At 38.1% G+C, this 25,447-nt stretch overlaps 1 protein-coding gene across 1 annotated transcript in view; it reads right to left on the reverse strand.

Moving 5' to 3' along the window:
* Positions 1–752: 752 nt before the first annotated feature.
* POU2F1 (POU class 2 homeobox 1) overlaps positions 753–25,447 on the reverse strand; it is a 105,551-nt gene continuing 80,856 nt past the window's right edge. Inside the window, exons 8-16 of the mRNA XM_032208155.1 lie at positions 17,566–17,660; positions 15,026–15,199; positions 11,185–11,326; positions 8,842–8,987; positions 7,733–7,912; positions 4,988–5,093; positions 3,819–4,164; positions 2,927–3,015; positions 753–1,716 (exon numbers count right to left, since the gene is read on the reverse strand). Coding sequence (XP_032064046.1) covers positions 1,406–1,716; positions 2,927–3,015; positions 3,819–4,164; positions 4,988–5,093; positions 7,733–7,912; positions 8,842–8,987; positions 11,185–11,326; positions 15,026–15,199; positions 17,566–17,660 — 1,589 coding nt within the window. The 3' untranslated portion in view covers positions 753–1,405. The remainder of the gene's footprint in view (positions 1,717–2,926; positions 3,016–3,818; positions 4,165–4,987; positions 5,094–7,732; positions 7,913–8,841; positions 8,988–11,184; positions 11,327–15,025; positions 15,200–17,565; positions 17,661–25,447) is intronic.

The following is a 25,447-nucleotide window of genomic DNA, read 5'->3' on the forward strand; positions in this document are numbered from 1 at the left end:
GCTCGCAGCATCACAGCTCAGAGACCCCATGAGATCACCAAGGTATGTGCAAAGCCCCAGAGTCAAACTCTACTGTGTTGGCCATCAAAGATGGCAGCTTCTGTTCCCATGGTTTCTGCTGCCGTCTTTTGCAGGCAGAAGCACTTTTTACTAGAAATTTCTCCTAAATGCAACGTTGGAAACATTAGAAGTAAATGGAGAGGAATACTGCTATTTTTAGTGAGAGTCTGACATTTAGACATCCTGCACCAATTCATCTGTCAGAAATCTAGGACTGTAAATGCTGCTCTATGTACTGACAATTAGCTTGAGCAACTCAACCTTTTTAAATATTTGTGTGTGTTCTTAACAGCAAAATCAATTCAACAGAACAAAGAGCCATCAGTATGCCACACAATCTAGACTCAGGAGGTCAATCCCACTCTCCTAAGGAAAGAGGAAACATGCACACGAAGCTAAGAGCAAAATTTGGCCATTTCGCCTAGGTAATCGAGGGAAGAAGAACTGCAGTTCAGAACTAATTCCTACCTCTGCTAAAAAGCATAGACCAGCCTGGAAGTTTGCACACCATGATCTCTATGGCTACACTGAGCTTCCTGCACAGGTGATGGAAATTAACTCTTCTGACCCCTTTAAGTAGCCATTAGACAAATTCAAGGATGAGGAAACCGTTCAGAACATTCCAGAAGATTAGGACAAAGTCTATTGTGTGCTCCATTCTTCCTCTCACCCTCCCGCCCCTCCCCCCCAGTGTGGGAGCTCGCTGAAAATAATCCAGGAGCAGAAGACAAACGCGTCCAAACTATATATATAAAAATAATAATAATAATAATATCATAATAATAATAGAGATACACAGTAATACAGGCCTGCCTAAATTGTACCAGTTAAGAAAGGAACCCCAACACGATTTGATACGATTATAAAACACCTTGTATGACATAATGGCCTGTACAACAGACCAATAAAATGATAATTAAAAAAGAAAGATATTTAGACCAAAAAGAAACAAGAAATCCCCTTCCTATGTTTGAATTGATAACCCACCTTAACTTGTCATTGTGACTGCTGGAAATGATAAGTAGTCCTTTCACTTTTTTTGTGGTTTTTTTTTTTCATTTTTTTGTGTTTTTTTGTTTTTTGTTTTTTTTTACATTTTTGGTTAGAAAGTTCTCCGATCCATGAAGCGATCCTGAAAAGACAGTGTTATTATAAATTAGGCAAATGTCTGTCCCAGCTTTAAATCCTTCCTGTTTTGCTTTTGTTTTTATCTTTTTCCTTCTCTCCCTTGTCCCCAGCAACACGGCGAGAGGATGCCCATCACATTTTTCAGTTTATAAACCCCGCTGGCAGCCAATCCCACCGCACAGTGAAGCAGGCTGCTGGCAGCACAGCTCAGCCTGGCTCACTGTGCCTTGGAGGCAGTAGTGGTGGTGGACGTGGCCCCACTCGCAGAGGCCACCGTGAGGAGAGAGTTCTGGATGGACTCGGCTGAGGTGGAGGTGGCGTGAAGGCTGGCGACTGGTCCAGAGGCCCCTGCGGAGGCTGCAGCTGCAGAGACCAAGCTAACCGGGTTGCTGGTGAGCAGAGAAAGGTTCTGAGGGTTCAGGAACAGGGGGGCAGTTACGATGTTAGGAGTACCTCCAGCATTGGCAAACACCAAGTTTCCAGTTGCATCCAGTGATGTTATTGGAAGAGAGCCACCAGATGCAAGAGCTAAAAAAGAAGAATATTAAGCAGGAAGGAGATAACATTAGTAGTAAGCAATAATGCAAAACCTGACTAAAAGCAACAGGTCTCTGCATTTGCTTTCTCTAGTGGGAGTGCTCTCTACCACTAAGGACAGTCATCACAGGTACCTGATTTATTTTTATTTTTTTTGAAACAACAACTTTTTATGAAGAGCAGATGAGACCTTGCAGATACTAAGATGCTTCTGTCATCTGCTCTTAATTCCATCACGTTTTTCTTCAGTTCTGTAAGCAGAACACTGGTCTATGTTTTCTGCCAAAGAAAAACTGTACGCTCAGGTAACCTGTATTGGAAAGGGTTGAGATGTGTGTTCACATAAAATGACAGGTATCAAAAGATGAACGCAAGGTCATGTAACCTTGAGTGTAACTTTTTAAATGCTGACATATAACCATGGTTACAACTCACTCTCACAAGGCTACAGGGTTCACTGCCTTACATTATGGTCTAGATTTAAGTGTGACACTTTATGAAATCTTTTTTTTTCTCGTACACTGCAAATAAGATTTGTTAAGCTAGTTTAGAAATATATGAATACACAAGGTTAGTAGCTGCTTAGGCACTTGCACCATCTAGTTTTACAGATGGCAACTTATGAACTGAAAACAACTCTTGTTAAAGTCAGTGGAAACTTTAGGCTGCATGGCACTTCCAAAACAAATCTTTATTCTTCTGAATATGCATTTATGGATTTAAAGTTCCTCTGTAAGGACTTTAGGGAGGTAGGATCTTCTTTCCTCATTTGTTTGTTTAAAAGACATATGGGACTTGAATTTAGGATCAAGTCTTGCTCAGAACTGCCCCCTTACAGACTCAAAACAGCGTGATTCCACTCAAGTTTACATTAGAAGAACTGTAAAACACGAATCTCTAACCTGCTGGAAACACGTGTGTTTTTATGCCTATGCGGGGAGGATAACTAAATAAATTCCAGATCACATGCGGCATCTTAAAGTCTTCCTGTGGATCTCTACAAGATCATACATGGTTCTAACCCGCTTTCTGAAGTTGCACCTGCTCTTGAATCTGTGATACATAAAATGTATTTGGGCATTTGAATTTTGAAAACCTTTACTCTTATAACACTTATGCCCAGTGCTCTTTTTTGGTAGAGAATAATAAAGCATAAATTCAAGTTGTACGATGGAGACGCATTAGAAAGAATACTACTGACCTTGAATAGTTGCCAGTGTACTGTTGCTCATCAGGGCTGGGCTGAGAGCACCACCTAATGTCCCTGGATTGAGACTGAGTAAGGCACCTCTGCAGGAAGCAAGATCATGGAAGAAGAAACAAAGACAAAGTGTTAAAGTGGCCACTGTTCAGAAGTACACCATCATGTTAAAAAAAGGGGAGAGGAGGGGGATCAAACATTAAGGCCTAATTCTAGTCTTTATTTTCATTCTTCCTTGATGATGTCTTGAGTAGATGTGGCCTTTCAGCTCTGTGGTTAGCAATATGCCTGAAGTACAGGCACTGAAACTACATGAGTTGTATTGATTGTAGCTGTAAAACATTCTTGTAAGGTATTTGGGGGATACTGCAACTTGTTAGAGAGCTATCATCACCTTCCAGATTCAGATAAAAACGACGTCAGTCAAGATGAAATGAAGAAACAGAGAGTCATCTTTCACAGCAACTCTTCTTAAAACTAAAACTTCACCAATATATCTTAAATATCTTTTACAGCTTCTTGGTCATGATGAAGAAATGAATACAGAGGTGAGAAGTGGATCTAGGCTAGCTCTCCACTATAGATGATTCTATGATTCATCGCTAAGTTGCAGTCAAACTCTGCGGTGGGATGGATGACTTAGCAAATCAGAACATTGCTGCAACACAGCTTTTTCATCTGTAAAACGAAAGCAGTATTTGTGTACATTGACGGGAATGGCAAAGTCTACTATCTGTAAGTAAACCTTCAGAATTTCAGGTAAAAGACACTAGAATCGCTGAGCGAGCTACCAGAAAACAATGATACATAAAAGCCCATGCAAATTATTCCAAGAATTCTCCTTCCCTCTCCTGTCACTTAACTTGCTAGCGTGTAAAACATTCATCCTTACCCAGCTGCAAACTGCGAGGATGCCATCAAGCCTGGGTTTAGTCCTGCTGCAGCAGCCATGGCAGCGAGACTTGCATTTGCAGGCAACTGTGCAGCTCCTTGTAATGCGGCTGCTGCCGCTGTTTGCAACCCTGATGCCGTTACCATCACCTGGCTGGTCCCAAGAGGGGAGGACAAGGGAGCGGAGGTTGTCTGTGTTGTGCTGGTCTCACTGGCACTGGATGCCTCTGAAGTGGAGGCTGAGGCAGACGGGGAAGGACTCATGGAGGGTGATGTCACTGCTGAAGAAGCTGGAGGTGCTGTTGAAATCACTGTTGCTGTGTTGTTGGAGTTGGTTTCTGTTGTGCCTAGAAGATTGAATCTGGTTAGATTGGTACAAAAAACAGATATAACTGAGCTGAAACCACTACCCACTTGAACCTGTATGTCCAGCTGAAAGGGAGAAAAGTACACATTTCTATAGGGCCAAGAAGCCCCCCAAGTGCAAATGAGAAGGACTGCTGAGTTTGGCTCAGACTACGATGAAATGTCACTTCAAGAGGAGGCTGAGGAGCTAGCAAAGGAAGGTAGCATCTTTCACTTCACTATCACCCTTGATTTTATCCCCAGAAAAGTCAACCAAATGGTCATAAAGACTGAAGTTTCATCGTGGAGAAACAAGGAGCAATGACAAGTGTCCCGGGATACCTGAGTGACCAGTACTGAGATAAAGAAAGACTTTCTGAAGAATATTAAGGGGAAAATGGCAGACGTTAATGTGGGGACAAGGGAAATCAGCACAAGTGTTTTTTTTAATATTGAGAGAAGAGGAACACTTGGAACCAACATACAAAAACCAAATGTAGGATATCTCAAAGATTCTTTATCTGTTATAAAAACATTTTTCTTTCCTGTTTTCCAATTGCAGCAAAGCAGCTTATGAATGTCTGAGACATCTTCACATTATGCACAGCAATAAAGCAAAATCAAAAACCTATTTTATATGAAACTTGGGCAATAGAACCCAGAGAGTTGTAAATTTATCCTGAATAATAAACTATAAGACAGGACATTAGAAATCCAACAAAATCTTTACCTTCATAAAATCTCAATTACTTGTTTGACATAGTAACTTACTTGACAACTAAGAACAAGTGACTTGTGAAGAAACGCTCATGGCATGCACCTTACCTGTGACTGACAGACTAGTTACAGCAGGACTGGTCAGAGGGAGCACAGGATTGACAGTCAGGGTAGTAGCTGCACTGCTAGTCACAAGGCTTGGCGTGGTTGCCACCTGGAGGTCAAAAAAGAATACAACTGCTAAACTGTTAAGGAAAAAGACAAAAGCAGTTAGCTACTAGACTTGCATTTCTTTCTTCTCATCCTCAGCTAAGGAAATTACCAGGGAAAATACCATGCATACACTAACTTTTTTGTAAATCCATTGCTTTAGCATTCAGTGGGTCAGCCATAGTATCTTCTCTAATTACCACCAATATCTTTATTCGTAATCATTCAGCATTTGAAGGCAGGTACATCCATTATACCCATACTGCTTCAAGACTGACTGTAAGTTGGCCCTCCACCTATTCCTCCCCACAATGACAGAATCTTGCTTTAATAAAGTCACTTTTCCAGAAAGATTTACAAAACATATTATTTATTCATAGTGTTTTCTCGCTTAAATGTCTTTTCAGCTCCAAATCTCTTTCTCTGATAGAATGATTTAAACATCACAGCATTACCAAAGGTATTTAGAGTAATGTGTTTACATGGAAAAACAGTATAACGTTTCCCTTTTACTGAACCAAACTATGAGCTCTATCTTGGTAAGTTTCCTTGTGTGTTAGGAATGTTCTATAAATTAAAAAAAAAAAAACAAACAAATGTCATTAGCTTATTTTACTCAAGAATAGCTTAAAATAAGCAAGCTACAAATAAACAAGATAATGCAGAGAGAAACATCCTAAGATTCAAGGCTGGAGGAAATAGCTTATAAGCAAAAATTAAATATAAGGAGAAAAAAGGACTTTTTATGGACAAAAATGGTGTCCAACAGTAATATTTGAAGGCTGTTATACATCAATGAGAGAAACAAATACTTAAAAATTTCCCAAGAGAACATAGCAAAAATACAGGCTAAAACCTTCCTCCTTTCCCATCTCGTACCTAAGTTTATTATCAGAGAAATCTCCCTCATGCTGAATATTCTCTTATAGGAAGTCAAATGTTTTATGCATTTTAAACAAGGCTGGGGCAAGTGGGACAGGTCTAAGAGCTTTCTGTTCATCTCAAATAGTCCATGAAATAAAGAAGCACTAGATATACAGTATACTTCACACTAACATAGCCTACACATCACATCTGTCATCTGTCCACCAAACAGTGAAGGCCAAGGTCAAAATCAATATTTCAGGGCAGTAAATGACCTAAAATTAATACAGCTAACCCTTGTGGTTACGATGACTGACTTAAGCCAATACAAAAGGAGGTTGCCATCTAAAGGAGCATTCACCTCCAATCCTGTCCCAGAGCTCTAGTACTTGTGCAGTCAGGGTGCAAGTTAAATTGGTTATCCAGACATACTGCTGAAAATTAATCATTGTTCTTCACATGGTTAACTTGCAGTCAGGCTGGTAAACTGAGCTCAATCATTCTACAGACACATAGTCTCCAGACCTGACACAAGGAATCAACAGAGCATATAGCCAGTGAAAGCTGGGGGTGGCAGGGCTAGAATGTCCATTTGAGGGGTAGCACAATCTTAAAGGAAGCTCACAATGAGTGAAAATGCTTAGGGAAACATCACTGAAATAATTGAGACTGTGGTTAACATTTCAACTTCTCATATACAATGGCAGTTTATAATAAAAGAGGAATTTACGTAGGGAAGCTTTCTTAAGTTGCAGTCCAAGTATGCTTGCATGGTTATTAAAATACACTATCACAAATCTCACTTTGGTAGCAAGGCATGTAACCTTGCTTTCCAATTGTGGGTGAAAGAAAAGTACTAAGTACAGTCAACACATCCCTTCCCCTCAAACGAAAAGTTGCATGCACACATCCTGAGACAAGGATGAGGGGAAAGAATGACGCATCACCAAAATTAATGATTTAATGAAGTACTGGAAGATATTAGCTACTACAAAGATGAAGGTGGAATAAACACTACAAAAGGACAGCTACAGGCTACATCAATTCCACCACAGTCCTATTAGCATAGCTACTATGAAATCTAACAGCTACTGTTTCAATTTATGAAAACAGACCTCCATGGGCATTGGTAGCAAAGGAGCTGAAGGAACCTTGATGCAAGTGTTTTGTTACTCTTATTTTCATGAAGTTTGTGTTTACCTGAGGCAAATACAAGTTTGGGAAATTAATTACATGAGCATTAGCTATTTTTTTTCCTTTGTTCCATGCCCTTTTTTTTAGATGTAAACCATCCGTGACCAAAAGTGACAACAACAATAACACTGGACTTGCGTGACTAAAGTCTCCAAAATACATGTATATGTTTTACTGATGCTCATCTACTTATCATTGCAGACAAAGTAAGATGGGGGGGGTAGAACTGTTGAGCAATTTTTATTACTATTATTTTATTTTAAAAGGTTTGGTCAAGAGAGAAAATCCAGAAATAAACCAGAGTTACTACCTGGCAAATTTACAAAGCAATAACCCAACTGCAAATTTGCTGGCCAAAATACTTAGTCATGAGCTGGCTAAATAAAATACTTGAACTGAAGACTGCTTTGTAAGCATTCCCTCTCTTTTGTAGTATGCAAGAAGGATATTTAAAATGCCAGTAAAATACAGACTTGTGAGAACAAGTTTGCTGTATAAAGAAGGTGTAGTATGTGCAACTTGCACAGTGAGCACAGTAAGACTATCTCTTCCAGTGATCTTTGCCAACAGATTCTTGACTCTTACCAGTGAGGTTGGGCAAGGGAAAATTGCTTTGATGGGCGAGCTGCTGGTTCCACCACTGCTGGGTGGGTTGATCCTTTTCTCCTTCTGGCGCCGGTTACAGAACCAAACGCGGATCACCTCCTTCTCCATGTTTAGCTGGTCAGCTATCATGGTGATCTCCTCCGAGGTAGGCTTTTGGTTCTGAGAAAAGGAAACGGGTACTTGAAAAGCTGTGAAATTACCTTCTGACATTTTACATTATAGCTTTTATAGGTTCCTTAGGGCAGCCTGCTCTAAGCAACCTGCTTTGGCAGGGGGGTTGGACCCAATGATCTTTTGAGGTCCCTTCCAACCCTTTCAATTCTGTGATTCTGATTTTCCTTCACTAGGCAGAAATGTGGGTGGGCCATTTATACCCAGAATCTGTGGTACACTCTCTAGAGAGAGACTGTAATAGATACTTCTGCCCTACATTTTCCAAGTTGCAGGAAAATTTCTGCCAATGGTAAGCTGTGTTCCTCATGGATGGATGATGAAGACTAAACCAATATGCTTCTTTTTGAGAGAAGGGATCTGACTTGTGAATAATCCTTCAAGGAATTCTAGATATTGATAAGGAAATCTTTCTTTTATCATCTCCTAAAAAGTAACAGAAAAGATTAACTACAGCACTAGCCAAACGAACCTCAAGTTGTCTCAACTTATAATAAAAGATAGATTGAGGCTATCTGCACATACAGCTGCACAAAGTGCCTAACAAAAGTAATATAATGCCAGCTAAGAACTTCATCTTATGTATGTCTAGACTGTCACATCATTCATCCAACCTCAGAAAAGGTAATCCTTTTTTCTTATTTTTGAGGTGCATAGTAACAAACCTTGAGCTATTGCTCAGTATCACTCGGTCAACAAACTGCAAGAACCATGAGATTTTGGTGGGGTGGTGGTATGGTTTTGTTTGTTTTAATTAAAATAAAGTAGGCACTGATTGTGTGGTCCTTGGAACAGCCTTTGTATTCAACTTCTTTAGTACAAGCAGTTTCCTAAATGGTATAGTAATAGCAGAAGCAATGTTAAACGAAATTTCTTCATTGCTGTATAGGCTGAGTTGAACAAAAGTGATCAATGACCTCCAGGAAACTCTTCTCTAAGGCCACACGTATGTTGGTCTCTATGCTGGTGCGTTTCTTCCTCCTACGGTTCAAGCCTTCGCCCCCCAGCCCTGGAGAATTCAGGGCACTTGGGCTGGAGAGTGTTGAATCAGATGAGAGGTTTTCTGAAAAAAATAAAGTTAACACAAATGAGGAGATTTTATTTGAATACACTGCAATTTCATGCAAGTGTTCTTCAACTGTGCAAGGCATGCTATAATCCACTCTGTATCTACTCCAGATATATAGAGATTTCTGAAGATCACATTTATTAATTACTGTACTTCAAAATTACAACACATACTCAAAACTTATAAGCTACAAGTAAGACCAGAGGGTGCTGTCTTTGTTCCTGTATTCTACCACAGTACCCCTTTTATTATATCTATACAAAGTTTCTTTCTCCCTTATCTCATTCCAACCCACACTCACTCACTGCAATCACAGTTTAAAGAAAAATGCAGTAGCTGATATCTAGAAACCATAGCTATACGCCACAGACTGAAAAAAATCTGAGAAGCCTGAAATTTCTCTTACCTACTCTGCAATACAGTAGAAGAAGAAGAAAGCTCACAGCCAGCTTTACAGTGTTCAACCTCTTTTCTCTGGAGATCCTAGCGGATATTCTGTGCTATGCAGCTCGGCTAGATAGCCTACCCAGCCAACAGCTCCCCCTCTCCTTAGCTTCAGAAGGTCTCTCTCTGTCAACCCCTAATCCTGTCTTTCTGGCTCCACAGAAGACTGAAGAGAGGACACACTTTAATCCACTCTGTACACCAAAGTGCAAAATAACCGATAGCCAGGTTCCAACAGGAAATTTTATCAAAATGACTAATTATGGCTGCACAACATTGCAGACCCCTCTCTGAACAGTGGTTTGTGCCTGATAAGCAGATGCCAGAGATCACAATGCCTTAGACCAATCTGCTGGGCTCAAATGGGCAAGTACATTCACCACATTATTTTCTAGATTACTTTTTTTTAGTAATAGCACCCATAAATCTGCTGGAACTCTTCTCCCTTGTGAAAATCCCACAGAACAAGCTGAGTTCTATAACAGTAAATTCTCCAACGCTCAGATGTAACATAATGGAAAGCATCATTGGTATACTTTTGCTGCCTGCTTTTATGTAAAAGTAGTTGAATGGCCTTTATGGTCACCTGAATCTTTCTTCCAAAGATTTTCAAGAAACTGAATGAGAGCCAAAGACAACGGTTCCTAACTTCCAGGCTGTGAAGGACCCCAACATTGTTTACAGTCCTTAACTTCACTTTACAGATCTAAGTATTTCTTCAGGTTAGAAGAAAAAGGAAATTATGACACTGGTTGCAGCATCAGACTTGCTCAGTATTGCTGCAAGGTTTGGGGACGACTGTCCTGTGGACTAGAGCATTTGCTGCAAAGATCTTTCTATGTTTTCTATCATAGATCCCAGATTACCTAAGGATAGCCCCTGTCAGCACAACAGAAATGACAATTCCTTCTTTCAATGTAGGACAAATTTTAAACATTACATCCAATTAATTTCAAAATTTCAGGGAATACTGTAGGCTTTGGCATTAAGCCCTCTTCATTTTGATAAAAATAGGAGGGCACACACTGTCTCTGCCATATGTTTAGCAGATCCATCAGCAGTTTTGTACTATGTACAGTTGTATCCTTCGAAGAAAGAAACGGCTGACAGCACTCTTAAACATTTTCTATCCTAACACCTAGCACCATCATCCAAGCTCCTTTTGCTGGCACAAAAGAAAAAAAAAATACATGCTGTCATCATGAATAACTTTTCTCCCAGGAAAAAAAAAATAATTCTGGAAGGAAAAAAACCCTAAGCTGTAAAGAACTCTTCCTTTGGGGAGAAAGAGAGCATTTATAAGGACCCTTGGAGAGAGATGAAAAGAATGCACACAGGGGACGTGGGAGGAGATGAATGCAATAAGCTCTGCTTACTGAAACAACAAACCATGCAACTCTCTCTATTACACATCTGAAAAAGAAAGCTAGAAGAGGATTAGAAGTTATATGCATTAACATACACGAAGGAGGAAAACCATGACACACATTATACCTCACCCCATGCAATTATTCAGCTGACTGCAGAACACAATTCTAGAAGTTCACAGTGGAACTCTTTCAGATGTACGTGGGCACATAAATAGGGAAATATGGACACTTATTCCTATACCCTTGTTTGTCCCATGGACAGTTACAAAGATTGGTGGCTTCATAAAACCATAAGGGCACCAACGAAGCAGTTTTTCAGTTTTTCAAAATCCTACTGATTTTGGTAGGCTGGTGAAGAAATACACAGACTCATTCACCTGCATCATTGAGCCACTTTTCCAGAAGTGGCTTTAACTTGCACATGTTCTTAAAGCTGAGGTTCAAGGCTTCAAAGCGAGAGATGGTAGTTTGGCTGAAGTCATTTCCATAGAGTTTGCCCATAGCGAGCCCAACATCACCCTGGACAAAGAAAGAGAAAAAAGGGATTCACTAACACAGGTACTTCCAAAGCAAGGAATCCTGCCACATCCTTGTGTTCCTAGTGACTCCACTGCTGGGTGGGATTCGGTTTCACAGAAACTTGCTTGGCACTAACAAGATTCATGCTAAAGCAAATAATGATAAAGAAATGTTATCTTTTCAAACTACAGGCAATTTAACCATGTAACTCTTTGCAGAAATTCCCTCATGCTCTGTCTTTTTAGCATTATCACTAAGCAGAACATTCCACTGAATATTAACTTGTAATTTTTCTCTTAGTTCTTTAAAAAAAATGAAAAGCCAAATGCTTTGGGAGCAGATTTAAGTATCTACATATTTCACACTGAAGAAGAAAAGTTCAAATAAGAAATGCAGTGAATTCATGTCCTTGTATTAGTAGTAAAACACTCTTGAAGAGATGAATGAGGTTTGTCTACAAACTTACATCACATTTAAATAAATGCAAAAATACTCTTATCTGAACTTTTAGTACTTTCTGTGATGTTCAAATCAAACTTTTCCCCACAGATATGCATTTCAAAGCAGACAAGAAGTTGAACCATATCAAATACTGATTAACTGTAGTCTCTGCTACCATTACCCATCTGCTAAAAGCTATCCACAATAGCTTTTATGCTATACAGACAGATGATCACATCTTTACATCTGTTATTTCTTTTCAAAACTCAGTTTTAGCTGGCTTTCAGACATTCTGCTCATACCTAATACACTTCTATATAGTTTACACTTGCAGAGTCTCATTTAAAAAAAAAATCCATTCTTGATCATAGCCACTAAAAAAACCCATAATGTTCTCCGGTTTTGTTTTAAAGCATGAAGGTCCTGCCCTTTCTGAAAACTTAGTAATTTTTTTGCTATATGCTCTAAATTAGATAAATTTAGATCTTTAAATACAAGAAGCAATGAAAAGTCTAGAAGAAAAGACTGAAGAGCTTGAGCATAGTTAGTGGAGCTTAATTGCAATTGAGTTAGTTGGATGCTGCATAAAGCTTGCTTTCTTTCCTTTAGGTCAGATCCACAAGCACCGCTTGAGACACGTATACTAACAGCATGCAGAGTGGCTACATCCAAGCAAGGAAGAGAACCTTTGCTAAGCCTAGCAAATTGTGCAGACTGCATGAAGAAAAATTCCTTCCTAGAAGGGGACCAGAACAATTGGTTTGTAAGCCCTTCAAACAGAAAAGGAAATGTGTGGAAACACATTTGTATCTCTACCCATATCCCAGGATTTTGTACATTTCGAACCTCATAAATCATTCCAAGAGAAGTAAGTAACATGGATGCTCTAGTGAGTTTATGAAGAAGAAAACCTGGCTATGTAAACCATTTTAGAGATAAGTTGATTTATATCTCGGCAGGAAAGACTTATGAAATTTGCTCCAGTCCCCTGACCAAATTTAATTCTGGTATTTATGTTGTTCTTACTAACATTTGCCATCTGATTTAAAATGAATAGTTAACCATTTCTTTGTCAAGAGTTTTTGATGCCGAAAGGTGGCAGCATTTCAGCTGTAGGCAAAGCAATTTATATATTAGGATGATAATTTTATGTTTTGGGATGGGCCACTGAAAGGATGGGTGGAACAGAGGATGAAGGTACGATGTCTGATCTACTTAATAGTTTGAATGACACTCTGGTAATGAAATAAAACTGATTGTAAGGTACATCATTCTTGTATATGTTGCTCTGCTAGGAAGCTTGGATGGACGAGCAAAGGCAATATCTTGTAGAGAGCAACAATAACATTGTCTAAAACGTATGTTCACATAGCTTCAATCTGTCCTGACCAATCAGTCACACATCTGCAATAACACTAAGATGCAATGTGTTCATTGTATCTCTGTATGTCAAACGTAAGAGACATTTTTAAGGAAAAACAGCTAAACAAAAAGATTTAAATACATCTACTCTGGAGAATTTTGGGGGCAGGAGGAAAAGACACTGCTCAAATTCAAAACCTTTTATATTGCTCTATGCAGATAGAATAAACTTAGTGATTAGTTTGCAACGCAAACTTAAATCTTTGAAAAGCAGGGGTGGGGTGAGTTTGAAAAAGCTTACAGTACTACTGTAAAAAAAAAAAAAAAAAAAGTATTATCCTCTGAAAGGCAATCTATTTGTCCAGATATAAGAAACCAAATAAACAGGGATTTCTAATTATTCAACTATGCAATTAAATAGAAGTTATTAGAGCTGCCTAATTATATAGGTACACACTCAATGCAGGGTAAGAATGACTGAATGCCATTTGATCACTTTCTCTAGGTTTACATTTTTTATACTCAAAAAAATACTGAACTGCAAGCCTGAGCAGTTATGTTCATTTTTCCTGACCATGAAAATTCACAACAGGGTCAATAAGGAAGGGTTAACCCATAGCTTAAAAACTTGAGTTGAGGCTTAATAATTACCTCACAGTAGGGCAGATTAAACGTAATTAACTAAAGATCTACATGAACCTCCTCAATCAGGCTATAAGGAAGCTTTTATATTTTACTCTGCTCTGCTTTATTCTGTTTTTCATGTTCATCCATCACTGCTGTATTTTGTACCTCCCTCTAGTGGAAAGAAGGAAGGGAAGAAGGCACACATGCCACCAAAACACACCTAATTTCACTAGCAACATTCTGTTCTTCAGTTGTAATTAAGATGCTGCCAGGAACTTTCATTATGAACCCTGACTTTTCAAGCATTTAGAACTTTATCAGAAAAATAAATCTCACTTCAGCACAAACTTTCGACTAGAGTAGGTTTACTTATTCCAGGGGTGGACAAATCACATATACTGGGTTGACTGCTGAGCTCAGGATTTTAAATACCTACTTTGATTTTTGTTTGGTATTTCTTCTGGCAAAATAAGCCTGTGCTTCACATACGCTCCTACCAAAAGGAATTGTTTACCTGGACAGATTATTTTGTAGGAAAACATTTAATTTTTATATTAATAAGAAAGGACTCTTGTATGCAAGCAGCATTTCCCTTCAGCAGAATAACAGAACACAGAACTGCACACTGTACTTTTAATTGTACTCCATTTTCAATATGTTCAAATTAGTTTTCTTCATCTCTATTGGTATTTCTGAGCTTTTAAATAAAACAAAAAAAAATCACTACTCCAGTTCACCTCTGTAAGCAGTGAACTTCAAAGGTAACAGCCCTTTCAGGTTTTGTTTAGGAACCTTAGCAAAAGCATTAAATACAGAAATCATTGATGTTTAATAGCAAAATACGCTTGAGAGATAAAAACCCTTTGACATCCAAAGCAAATTCACAGTTGTGACATACTTTTTAAACACACAGAGCAGTTAATTGTGCTGTATGATTTTCTGGAACTTTGTACTTCTGAAGGCAGCTTTAAAGTGCTTTGTCCCATTCATTTTAAATCCTATAGAATGAATAGAGCACATGCAATGACATCTGGAGCTGGTAAATGCATGGACCTGCTGGGAAAACAGCTATGCTTTAAAACCAACAGGGATGTAAGATGGATGTATGGCTTTTTCTGCTATTTCTGAGAAATCCCCTACATAAAGGCCAGAGCATAACCCTATTTAAGAAGGTACTCCTAGGAAAAGGTGGAATTGTAGTCTCCCTCCAGACTTGAAAGATGAGACCTCAGATTCCACACTGGCAGGCACTAAGGTACGCAGTCTCACCTGAGTGAATCCAAGTTTGATCCGTCTTTGTTTGAAAGTCTTGGCAAACTGCTCAAGCTCCTCAAGGTCACTGGGCTCCTCCAAGCTGGGAGTGTCAATTCGCTTTGGTGTTGACTGGCTCTGTGGAAGTGGCTGAATGGGGGTCGCTGCTATTGTGCGTGTTGGGGTTGCTGGCTATTAAGACAGAGAGCAAGGAAAAGATGAAAATCAGACTTAAAAGAATACTCAGCAAAAATTAGATTTAGAAAAGGTACATATGGTTTCTATGAGAAAGATCAACGAATTTGGCATTTCCAGTAATCTGAAAGTTCTTCCAATTTATTTACGTTCCTCTCAAGTCATAATCCAGAAAACTGTATTAGTATGACAGTCTTTTAAAGGCTCTGTCAGAACCAATTAAAGAAAAGAGATGTTCAGTGCAGCACATAACCAACAACTTTCACTTGCTACAGAAGCTGCTCAAAGAAAGGCTGAACACTCCTACTTCATACAGTTCTATCATTTATAGACTGCTTGACATTCATCCCCTTTTAATCATTTTTAAATTGAATTTACTGCTTGTGTGTGGTGGCAGATTGTCATCAGACCCGAAGATTCAACTCTTCTATTGAATCTTGGAACAGCAAGCACCTACAGGGACAGCAAACATAGGAAGTTTCCTCTAATGCCATCTCTTGGGACTGACTTAACTCTTCCAGTAAGAAAAAACAGATCTCTCTCTAACCCTTCCATTTAGACTTGCAACAATAAGGGTAGATGCCCTGGTGATATGAGAAATTAAGCAAAAGCAACCTAGGGAAAATAATTCCTTTTAGATCTTTTTTTTTTTTTTTTTTTCCCAGCATAAAAGGCTAGTTTTTCAGGAAGTCAGCACAAGGTTCAATATTCCTGAATATTAGCATACTGCTAATATTTTGTTATGCAGCAGTAAGAAGAATCTGTTAAAAAAAAATAATCAAAAAACGGAGCATGATGGAAAATATTCGCAGGTGAACAATATATATTAAGATCTGGTATTGCACAGTGCATGTTTTATGTGCAACAGAAACACTGGAAATATGTTTTGTGTATAACTCTACTTTTTCTGTGCAATAGATAAACTGAAATGCAGAGACAAATCTTTCACTCTAGTTAAATTCTGTTCAGTTCAGTTGAATAGCTTTTATATCTTATGCCCAGATCTGAAACTACAGGCTCCTTCTGCACAATTAAGAACAGCTTCAAGTCTATGCAACACCAGAATAGCTTGGAAATATCCAGAAATGGCTGTTCTAAAAGAAATTCTCCATACATAGCAGAGTCTTTACGTAGCTCCGTATGTTGTTTTTCTCCTGGCTTAGTACAGCAGTATTGTGCAGTGTACAACAGATGGTAGAGGAAGGTCAGCATCTATAATTCCATTACTTGAGAAATAATGTGATCATATATGATCTTTCTAGGATTGCAGATATGTGTGTCACCCTATAGGGGGTTTTAGAGTTTTTAAATTTACATTAAACATACTGGATAATTACTGCTATGTCTTTATTGGCTTCATCCCCATTATATAATTTGTTTTCTCTTTGTGGTTTTGAGACTTCTTTTAATCCAAGCATAATCTTTAGCAGGGAATCATGCTACTAACCAAAGTATGAACTACAGAGGTGAGACAAATTCCATTTTCCGCATAGTACATGAAAAATACTATAGGTGGTATGACAGAAAATACAGTTTTCTAAGACTCTGATAGACCCAGGTGTCTTATTACAGGCTAAAAATTTCTTACATGTAGCCAGGTTGGCAAGGAGATACTGGATGATATTACACACTATTTTAGAAACAGCATGCAGTCATGTAACTAAACTGCATAGTAAAATCCAGAGTGAATCAAAATTAAATTTGCAGGCACGTGCAACCTTAAAATTGCCTTTCTTACAGTCTGAAAGCTTAATCACCGAGCTTTAATATTTTAACATATATCTAACAGAATATTTTAATGCATTTCTGACAATACCTTTGCCTTCAGAAAAGGTAACTAATAAGATTGGCAATGTCTTGGTAATAATAGCAGAACAACTAGGCAAGAATAGAAACAGATTACCACTGCAACCTTTTTTAAAAATAAAAAAATAAAAAATAAAACAATACTAATCTGTAATCTTCTTTTTGAGGTTTTTGGGTAGCCCACACCTTGTTCCTCTAAATTTAAGAAACTCTTATATTGTCCAAGAAAACCCTACAGGAGATCAAACGCTGCTGTAGTCCCATTAACTCAAAATATCAAACATGAAAAATTTCAGCTAAAAATAGAATTTAAGAGTGTTAAGTGTGGAGAAAAAAAAAAAAAAAAGCATATTAGAGTAGAAACTTATAAAACTGAAGTTACTGATACTTCAGTTCTATACTGAATCTATCCAGAAAGACAAACTCACTATTATTGCTATATTTGCAGCTATAATTTAGCTACATTTACTCCTGTAACCAATACAAAGAGTCCCCTCACTCATAATAATTCACGGCCCCCCCCACAGCAACTTATGAACTGTAGAAACAAGCCTGACCTGCGAGGCAAGGGTGATGCTTGGCTGAGACTGCAGGAGGTTGGCTTGGCTTTGCTGAGGTAGTTGCGTTAAGAGATTCTGCGCTTGCAGGAGACCTGGAAAGAGGAAAGGGTGGTTTTGGTTCATCTGTACAGCAACAACTAGAACATGACATGAGGTGAAACAAGACTCTTGCCAAATAATTAAAATTATAACAAATTTGAGAAGGAAGCCTTTATTTTTATCCCTGCAGAGATATTTCCAGACCTTGGGCTTTTCAATCCAAAACATCCTTGTATTTTCCTGTAGCATTTACAGTGACAGGTGAAATGAAGTAGCCTCTGCCACACCACTCTGTAGAAACTGTAATGACCTAAGTTCTTCCAGTTCTGTATGCAGGAATCATTTATTGCCCCTTTCAGCTTACAGATGTTACAGGTAAATTTCTTTCCGTAATCAAAGCTGACCAAGAGTCAGGGAGCAAAAAGGACTTCAGCGACTGAATATTAATCAAATACACAGACTGGGCTCTAATCATTCTTCTCTCTCTCCATGCTACCCCATGCCAGCCGCCTAACAAGAAGACATATGTCTCCAGCAAAGCAAATCGTGCCAGAAGAAAAAACAAGCCCAGATTACCTCCTCCTGGCTGAAATAAAGAAGGAATCTTTTACAAAAGTAACGAGATATAGAACACTGTTTGAATTGCACAAATAGAATAAACATTGCACTTAATATATGAAAACCTCCACTATTATGAAATGACAACATTAAAGAACAAGTGAGACTGATACAACCAACATACACAATATGCTGTCACTCTAAAAATAAACTCTTCCAGTCTGCTATTTGCACTGTTTATCAAATCTCTCTAAAATTGAGGTATACTCTTGAATCTACATAATTTAAACAGGAGTTATCTATTTTTTTTCTGCATTACTAAAATACATTTTAAAGGGTAAGAATCTTGACAAAGATAGACCTATGGTTAGTCAACTCCCTCGATTTTATTATGAATAATACTGTACTCTGTATGTAACTTCTGACTACATCTATCAACTTCCCCTATAATTATTTTAGAGCCTGACTAATTAAATCTATGTTTAGCAAGCATCTTCAATATACCAAGTTCCTAAAAACAGGGGTGACATGACAACAGATGGACACTATAGCCACTAAGAGGACAGAACACCAAATAAGTATCACATAAAGAAAACTGTGCAATTTGAGTTTAACATGGCCTGTTTTGGCACATCAGCTGGCCAATCCATCATGTGCACCACTCATGACCAGCTATCTCTTACCAGAGTACAGACATGGGACGCAGGAATTCAGGACTTGATAAATAGTGAGTGGGAAAGTGGATGTTTTATGAGAGGTTAAGGCCATAGGAGACAAAAGCTAGGACTATCATGGAGTACGAATGAGAAAATGTAACTTCAAAGGGGGATACTGAACTACAGAACTGTCTTCTGATCTTATCATAAAAAAAAGCAACAAATGTTGAATATTTATTTTTAGATACAATGCATTACTGTTAAAATGCTCAAGACCTACAGAATAAAGCTGGCTGCTTATGCAACATAATATGGCACCATAGACAACTACATACATTTTCTTTGTGTCCCGTAATCAACATGTTTCAGCTGCTTTTTAAAAGGCCTCAGGGTGGGAATGGATCACTTCAAGGAATTTCCAAGATCACTACATACTGGTAGCTATACAATACTTTTTGCAAGGCAAATATCTGCTCTCTTGAAAGATGATCTCAACTACCCAAATCTAATTATTAATTAGTGATCAGTCATCTATACGCGAAGAGTTTTTGAACTTTATTTAGTGACTGTAAATTTTAACTAACTTGAAACAGAAAGGGACAAGCCATCGCAACGATGCTATAGAGCAGCTGACCAACAACGACACAAGAAACAGGCAGCTGACAGTGACCACGTTTGACCCGTAATCCACCTGCTAACACAATCGATCACAAGTTACTGACTCATCTTGTGACTGTAATCAGAGTAATTAGGATTGTCCTTTTGTGATTTTTTTGTCCTCAAAGAAATCCCAGAGGATATTTTTCTGGCAATAACACTTCTACTGAAGAGCATGAGATGACTACACTTTTCCTCATTTTCTTCTCCCTTGTACATTCTGAATTAATTATCGCTGAAGGACAGAATAAAATATTCTGAACGTGTTCCATACACTCAGTTTTTACATCATTTTATCCTACTTAGGAAATACCCATACAAGGTCTCTCAGGTAGAAATGGGAGAAAGAACAAGTCTGTTGAAGCCGAGCCACTAGCTGACTGAAGTAATAATTGGGAAAGCAGCTGAACTGCTTCAGCAAAGCATGTCATGCATATACTTTGGACTCTTAATGGCTTCCCTAAGTGGGCAGCTATAGTTTAGCTTTTTTTCCAGACATGACTTAGACTAGCCTAAGCTTCACCTTCATTTTCTCTGAGAAGAGACTATTAATCCCCACTTTGAAGACAACTTCAGTGACAATATACAGGGCGCATAGTACTGCCTTTAAATATAGTGTAAATTCAAAACTGCACCTCTTAGGTAACTGCTGTGGTATTTGCGTTTCAGACTTTTTCATTTCCTCAGGGAGTGATATGGGTGCCAATGCTGATTAATGTCTTTACTACAAAAATGATGGAGCAGAACAAATTTTCAGCTATTTTGTGGACAGTATCCAAAAAGTAGAGAGTAGAATATGTTGGAAGCCAGGGTCTAGACTGGCTGGACAAATGGTATCTTGTGAAGATCAATGAAAGAAAATGTGAAGTCCTAGTTATAAGCTGGAGTGACCCTGTAGTACAGCAATAAAGGCCAGGCATTGTTAGCCTAAAAAGCAGTTTTGCAAAAAATGACCAGGTGATGCTGGGGGAAAACACAACAAATATAAGTAAGCACCGTGCCCTTACGCTGAAGGAGGCTAACCACATCCTGGGCTGTATTAGTAAGAGCATAGGCAGCTGGTTAAGGGCCGTGATTCTGCCCCTCCGCTTGGCACTTGAGACACCACAGCTAGAGCATTGCGTTGAGCCTTAGGCTTCCCAGTACAAGAAACAATGGCATCCATGATTATACACATTCAGGGCCCACTAGGATGGCTAACAGGCTGGAACATCCGTACAAGGAAGGAATAAGAATGGGTACAAGTGCTGGATTTTTCGGCTATTGTTGTCCTCAAGGACAGAAATGGAGTCTTCTTGAGGGTGCGTGCAAGTAGTAAGCAGCTACAGATAAAAACCAGAACATGAAAAACTTCAGCTAGAATTTTTCCTCTTCAAGGAAGGGGGGGTTGTTGTTAGATGGGTATGTTTTTTTCTTATTGAGGCAGGTACCTGAAGAGGTTGCAGAATCTCTAGCCTTGAAGATGTTCAAATCTCCACTACTCATGCCACTAAATACCCTACTGCAACTGCATGGGGTGTGACCAACACCACATGACTTCTAGAGGTCTCTTCCAACCTACATTTTTTTTTTTGAATCTGTAAGAACTACTGTACTTGCATACCTAACTTTACAGAGGTAGAACCCAAAGCAGAGGGTCAGAAATAGCAAGAGCCCAGTACTATTACTGCATTAAAAATATCAAATAAAACACTTGTGTAGAGCTCCAAAGAATGGTCATATGGACATAAAGATTTATGTAATAAAAGTATCATGTTTTAGAGGTATCTACTTTTGTTTAAAATAGTTAAAATAAATCCATCTACCATCACCCAGGCTTTTTCCTTTAATATCTACAAACAGTGTGAATAATGGCCCAAAGCCAAAAAAAATCCTCCTGCCAGCCAACAGTCCCTATGGACTGACCTGGGCTTCAGCTGTTACTGTCAAAAAAGAAACCACAGATAAAACTAACATTTAAGTGCCATTTTTTTCAGCATGATTTTTTTTTTAAAGTTGGCCCGGACACACAATGCATAATTCATCTCTAACTGATCTCCCTAAAAGAGTGAAATTTTTAATCAAAGAAAAACCTGACTGCTTTTTCTCTGCCAAATATGTTCATCTTCTCACTAACATATCCTGGAAGTGGGTGTGTAAAGCTAAACCATTACAATATCTTAAATTGATTAACTGAAAACAACAGAGAGGGAAGAAGGATGGGTATCACACTACACATTACATAGTGTTATTTGATTAACTTTGTTGATAGCTGTTGATGCAAAGAAACTCCAGGGCGCTTGGGTGTGCCTTGTTTCATCTAACCCAGTCCTTCCAAAGTGGGGACTCAGAAATGAAATCATACTGGGAGCAAAAACAGTAGAGAAAGTACTGATTTATGGATTCCTACCAATGTGTTGCACTGAGATATTAAACTGCTGCCCCTTTTGCAGTACCAAGGCATCCTTTAACATCAGTTCAAGAACATGTTGCAAATATGCTGTGCAGTTTTGAAGACTATCGCTTCAGTGATCCATGAAAAGGTGCTGCCACACTACTACAATGAAAAAAATCAACATTTTCACCTATTGATGCCACTTGGATGGTTAGAACCAGAAGACTTTCAAAGTAGGCAGTAAGCATTAACAATTAAATTCATAACTTGGTAATGAGTACTTGCAGCCCAGGGAGAAGTCACCCTTTAAATCACTTCGTCCAAGTTCTTTCCCATCCCACTTTAAGATTTTCCCTCATCTGGGGCACAAATTTGGGTCAGTAGTTGAATAAAAGGCAGTTGTGTCACCAAATACGCTGTCATTAAGATTCTCTTGAGAATGAAGAACATGGCATCCTCATCTGTGTTCTGATGGCACCAAAGCACTTACACCTGGTTCACATAGCATATTATCAACAAAATAATGAGTCCTGTAAGGGCAGTGCAGGTGCACAGTCACAGATGAGATTAACATTTGTGTTACAAATCTGATGCATATGAGAAGGAGCAGAGGCAACTTTTTTTAATCTGTAGTACAACTAGACAGTATCCAAGAACAGGGCTGGACTGGGCTTGCTGCCATCATCTCAGGTATTTTTACAGTAAAAAAAAATGGAAATCGTGTAACACATTTAATAATAAACAGCAGTAACTTGAAGAGGTAAGCCCAGACTTAATGTTTAAAGCTGAACAGGAGCTTGTCTTCCATATTTGTTTTTCTAAATACTTTCCTTATCTTGTTTCTAAACCAGTTCTCACGCCTTGGTAACAATGCAGTCTTTTCTCACATTTTAACTTTTGTTTGCAAGATGAATTTAAATGAAACGCAGCACCGTTCCCCTTTCTCCCCCTCCATTCAGATTTTTATCAATATAATTTTTATTGGCAATATCTTCCACATAGAAAGGTGAATGGTCATCTGAGCATATTTTTAAAAAGCAAGTACAGTTACAGTAAATGATGTTGAACTGATGATTCTAGCAACATATCTATCACTTCACAGAATAGATACAAGAGGTATGAAGAGAACATAACATGCTACCTTCTTGCCTGCAACTTTAACAATAACCATATAATGGTTTGAATTGAAGGGACCTTAAAGATCATCTAATTCCCATCCCCCTACTATAGGCAAGGACATAATTGCTCTAAATAAAAAATTGTTCCAAATTTCTACTTCCATGTAATCTTCTGCTTATCTGCTGAGGCTTGAAACAATTCCTTCAGGTATGACATTACCTATTAAAAGTTACAAAAAAAACAAACTTTTTTTTTTTTTTTAAACATAACACTGAATAAGTAGAAATCGTGAAAATGGAATTGGACACGTGGCAGTGGATTTACAGGGAAAAATTCACATCTGCTGCTGTGACCTGTGTGTTGAAGAATACAGAATAACAAATTAATATTTTTAGTATTGAATTTCCTAGAATTTTGCAGAAGTGGGATCTTAAGGGCTTAAGCCACGGCATTCAACCCCTTATAAGAATCTATATAAGGCTGCTGATGATCATGTTGCTCGGCCCCCATCATCTCTTCAAGTAAAAGAAGTTTATCTATCAAGTGTTTGCATGTCTTCTATGACATTGCTTAGGCATACTATTCTTTACTCATTTTTTTCAATACTGTTCTCCTGTATCAAAAATAATGTCTCACATATATGACATGACAAAAAATATGTAGTATAGTATGTAAAGCAACAGATTTCTTCCAGAATAGGTAATTGATGAATAAATCTGAATTTTTACTTAACTACTAAATGGGTGCATATATATAAAGTTGTATGCAATACCAATAAGGCATCCAAAAAAAACCTGAATGTCATTAGTTTTAAATAAAAGCTTTTATGCTAGTTTCTTCAGATTATTTATTTTATGAAGTTGACTAATGCAGCAATAGGACAAGAACAAGGAAAAGTCAGCTCAACAGCAGAGACAAAAAATACACCCTTTCTCAATCTCTCTCATAAATGATAACATGCTGTTTGAGATCTTCTAACAATAACTATGAAATACTGCAGAAAGCCATACCCAGAAAGTAAGATAAGGACTATTATGACATACACATTGCTTTATCACTGAGTGCTCATGAAGAAAATTAGATCCATTCAAGCATTCCAGTTTGGAAGGTTGTCACACTAGTGGCTGATGGTCAGAATACAGAATATAAATCTTCCTACATTTTTGAACTATTCAGTTGTCCAGGCTGCACATTACCAGTAAAACATGGTGTTTCCATGCACACTGTGTCACTGAAGACAGCAATATGCAGGTCTTAACTGTAGTCAAGAAATCATTCTCAGAGCAGGCCCCTGGAAAATATACTATAAAAGCCTCTTCTGGCAGTTATTCTATTTCAGAAGACTTAAAACAAAAAGCCTTCCTTCCTATAATGCAAACAACTCATTTTGATAGATGAATATAATATGCTTCTGTCAGTTTCCTTCTTTGTGAAGCAACTTCAGAGACTTTTTAGAAATACAGATATTACAGATATTTAGAAAACCCAGGAGAAATTCCCTGAGAACTGTAGGCAGACATGAATGCTGATTATTGAGTTTTTCAAAACAATGCTTTTTTGCCTGCTGTTAGCTTAAAAGAATATTTTCAAGTTTTAACAATGCTGAATATCCTTGAACAAAACTTTAGTGAAGTTCCATGTCTTCTAAAAAAAAAAAAAAAAAAGCTTTTAAGTTCTGCTTCATTTTAAGAAACTAGTACAACACTAAATGCCTCAGTCTTTTAGTCATCCTCTACCAGTGTTGGTATAAAAGCTCTCCTAAATCAAGTACTGTTAAAAGAAGGTTAATTTTGACTAGCCCTTTATTCAAATGTTAGAGCATTCAGATGGTAAGAGAGCTTCAGCACAATGGAAAGCCAGTTCTATCCAAGTCATAGTGTGTAAGAAGAAATGATGCATGGAACAAAATTGAAAGGAATAGAAGAAAATGAGGTGCAAAGAGCTGCTTTACAGGACAGCCAAACTCTGGAAGACTCTTTAGCCATAACAGGATATGCCTTCTGAACAAGAACCTTTGGATTACTAGACCTGAACAACTAAGTAGAATTCATGTAGAAGAGACAGGAAAAAAAGGCCACTGGATTCTATCGGCATTGGAGTATATCAGCCATGGCCAAATACAGTTGCCTGAGGGTATCAACAAACAGTGTAATCGGTACTGTGATGTATTTAATCGTGAATGCATTAGTTCTTAGAGTGAAACTCCTATACAGCATCTTAACTGGTCTAGTGCTACTACCTACCAATCAATTTGCATTTAACTTGCAAGCCATACCCACTCTATCGCCAAAATAATCTTTACAAGTGCTGTTATATGAAAACAAGCATCCTAGCTGTTTTCCCCAAGGAATAGTAACTATTTTAGATTATGACAACATTACCTGTATTCCCTTTAGGCTTAAGGTCTTTTTTAGTCTCCCACAAGAATGGTAGATTTTGTAACCTTTTTCCAGTCTGAGAATTCTGTAACCCTTTT

The sequence above is a fragment of the Aythya fuligula genome, chromosome 1 (genome assembly GCF_009819795.1).
Source record: "Aythya fuligula isolate bAytFul2 chromosome 1, bAytFul2.pri, whole genome shotgun sequence".
Classification (NCBI taxonomy): domain Eukaryota; kingdom Metazoa; phylum Chordata; class Aves; order Anseriformes; family Anatidae; genus Aythya; species Aythya fuligula.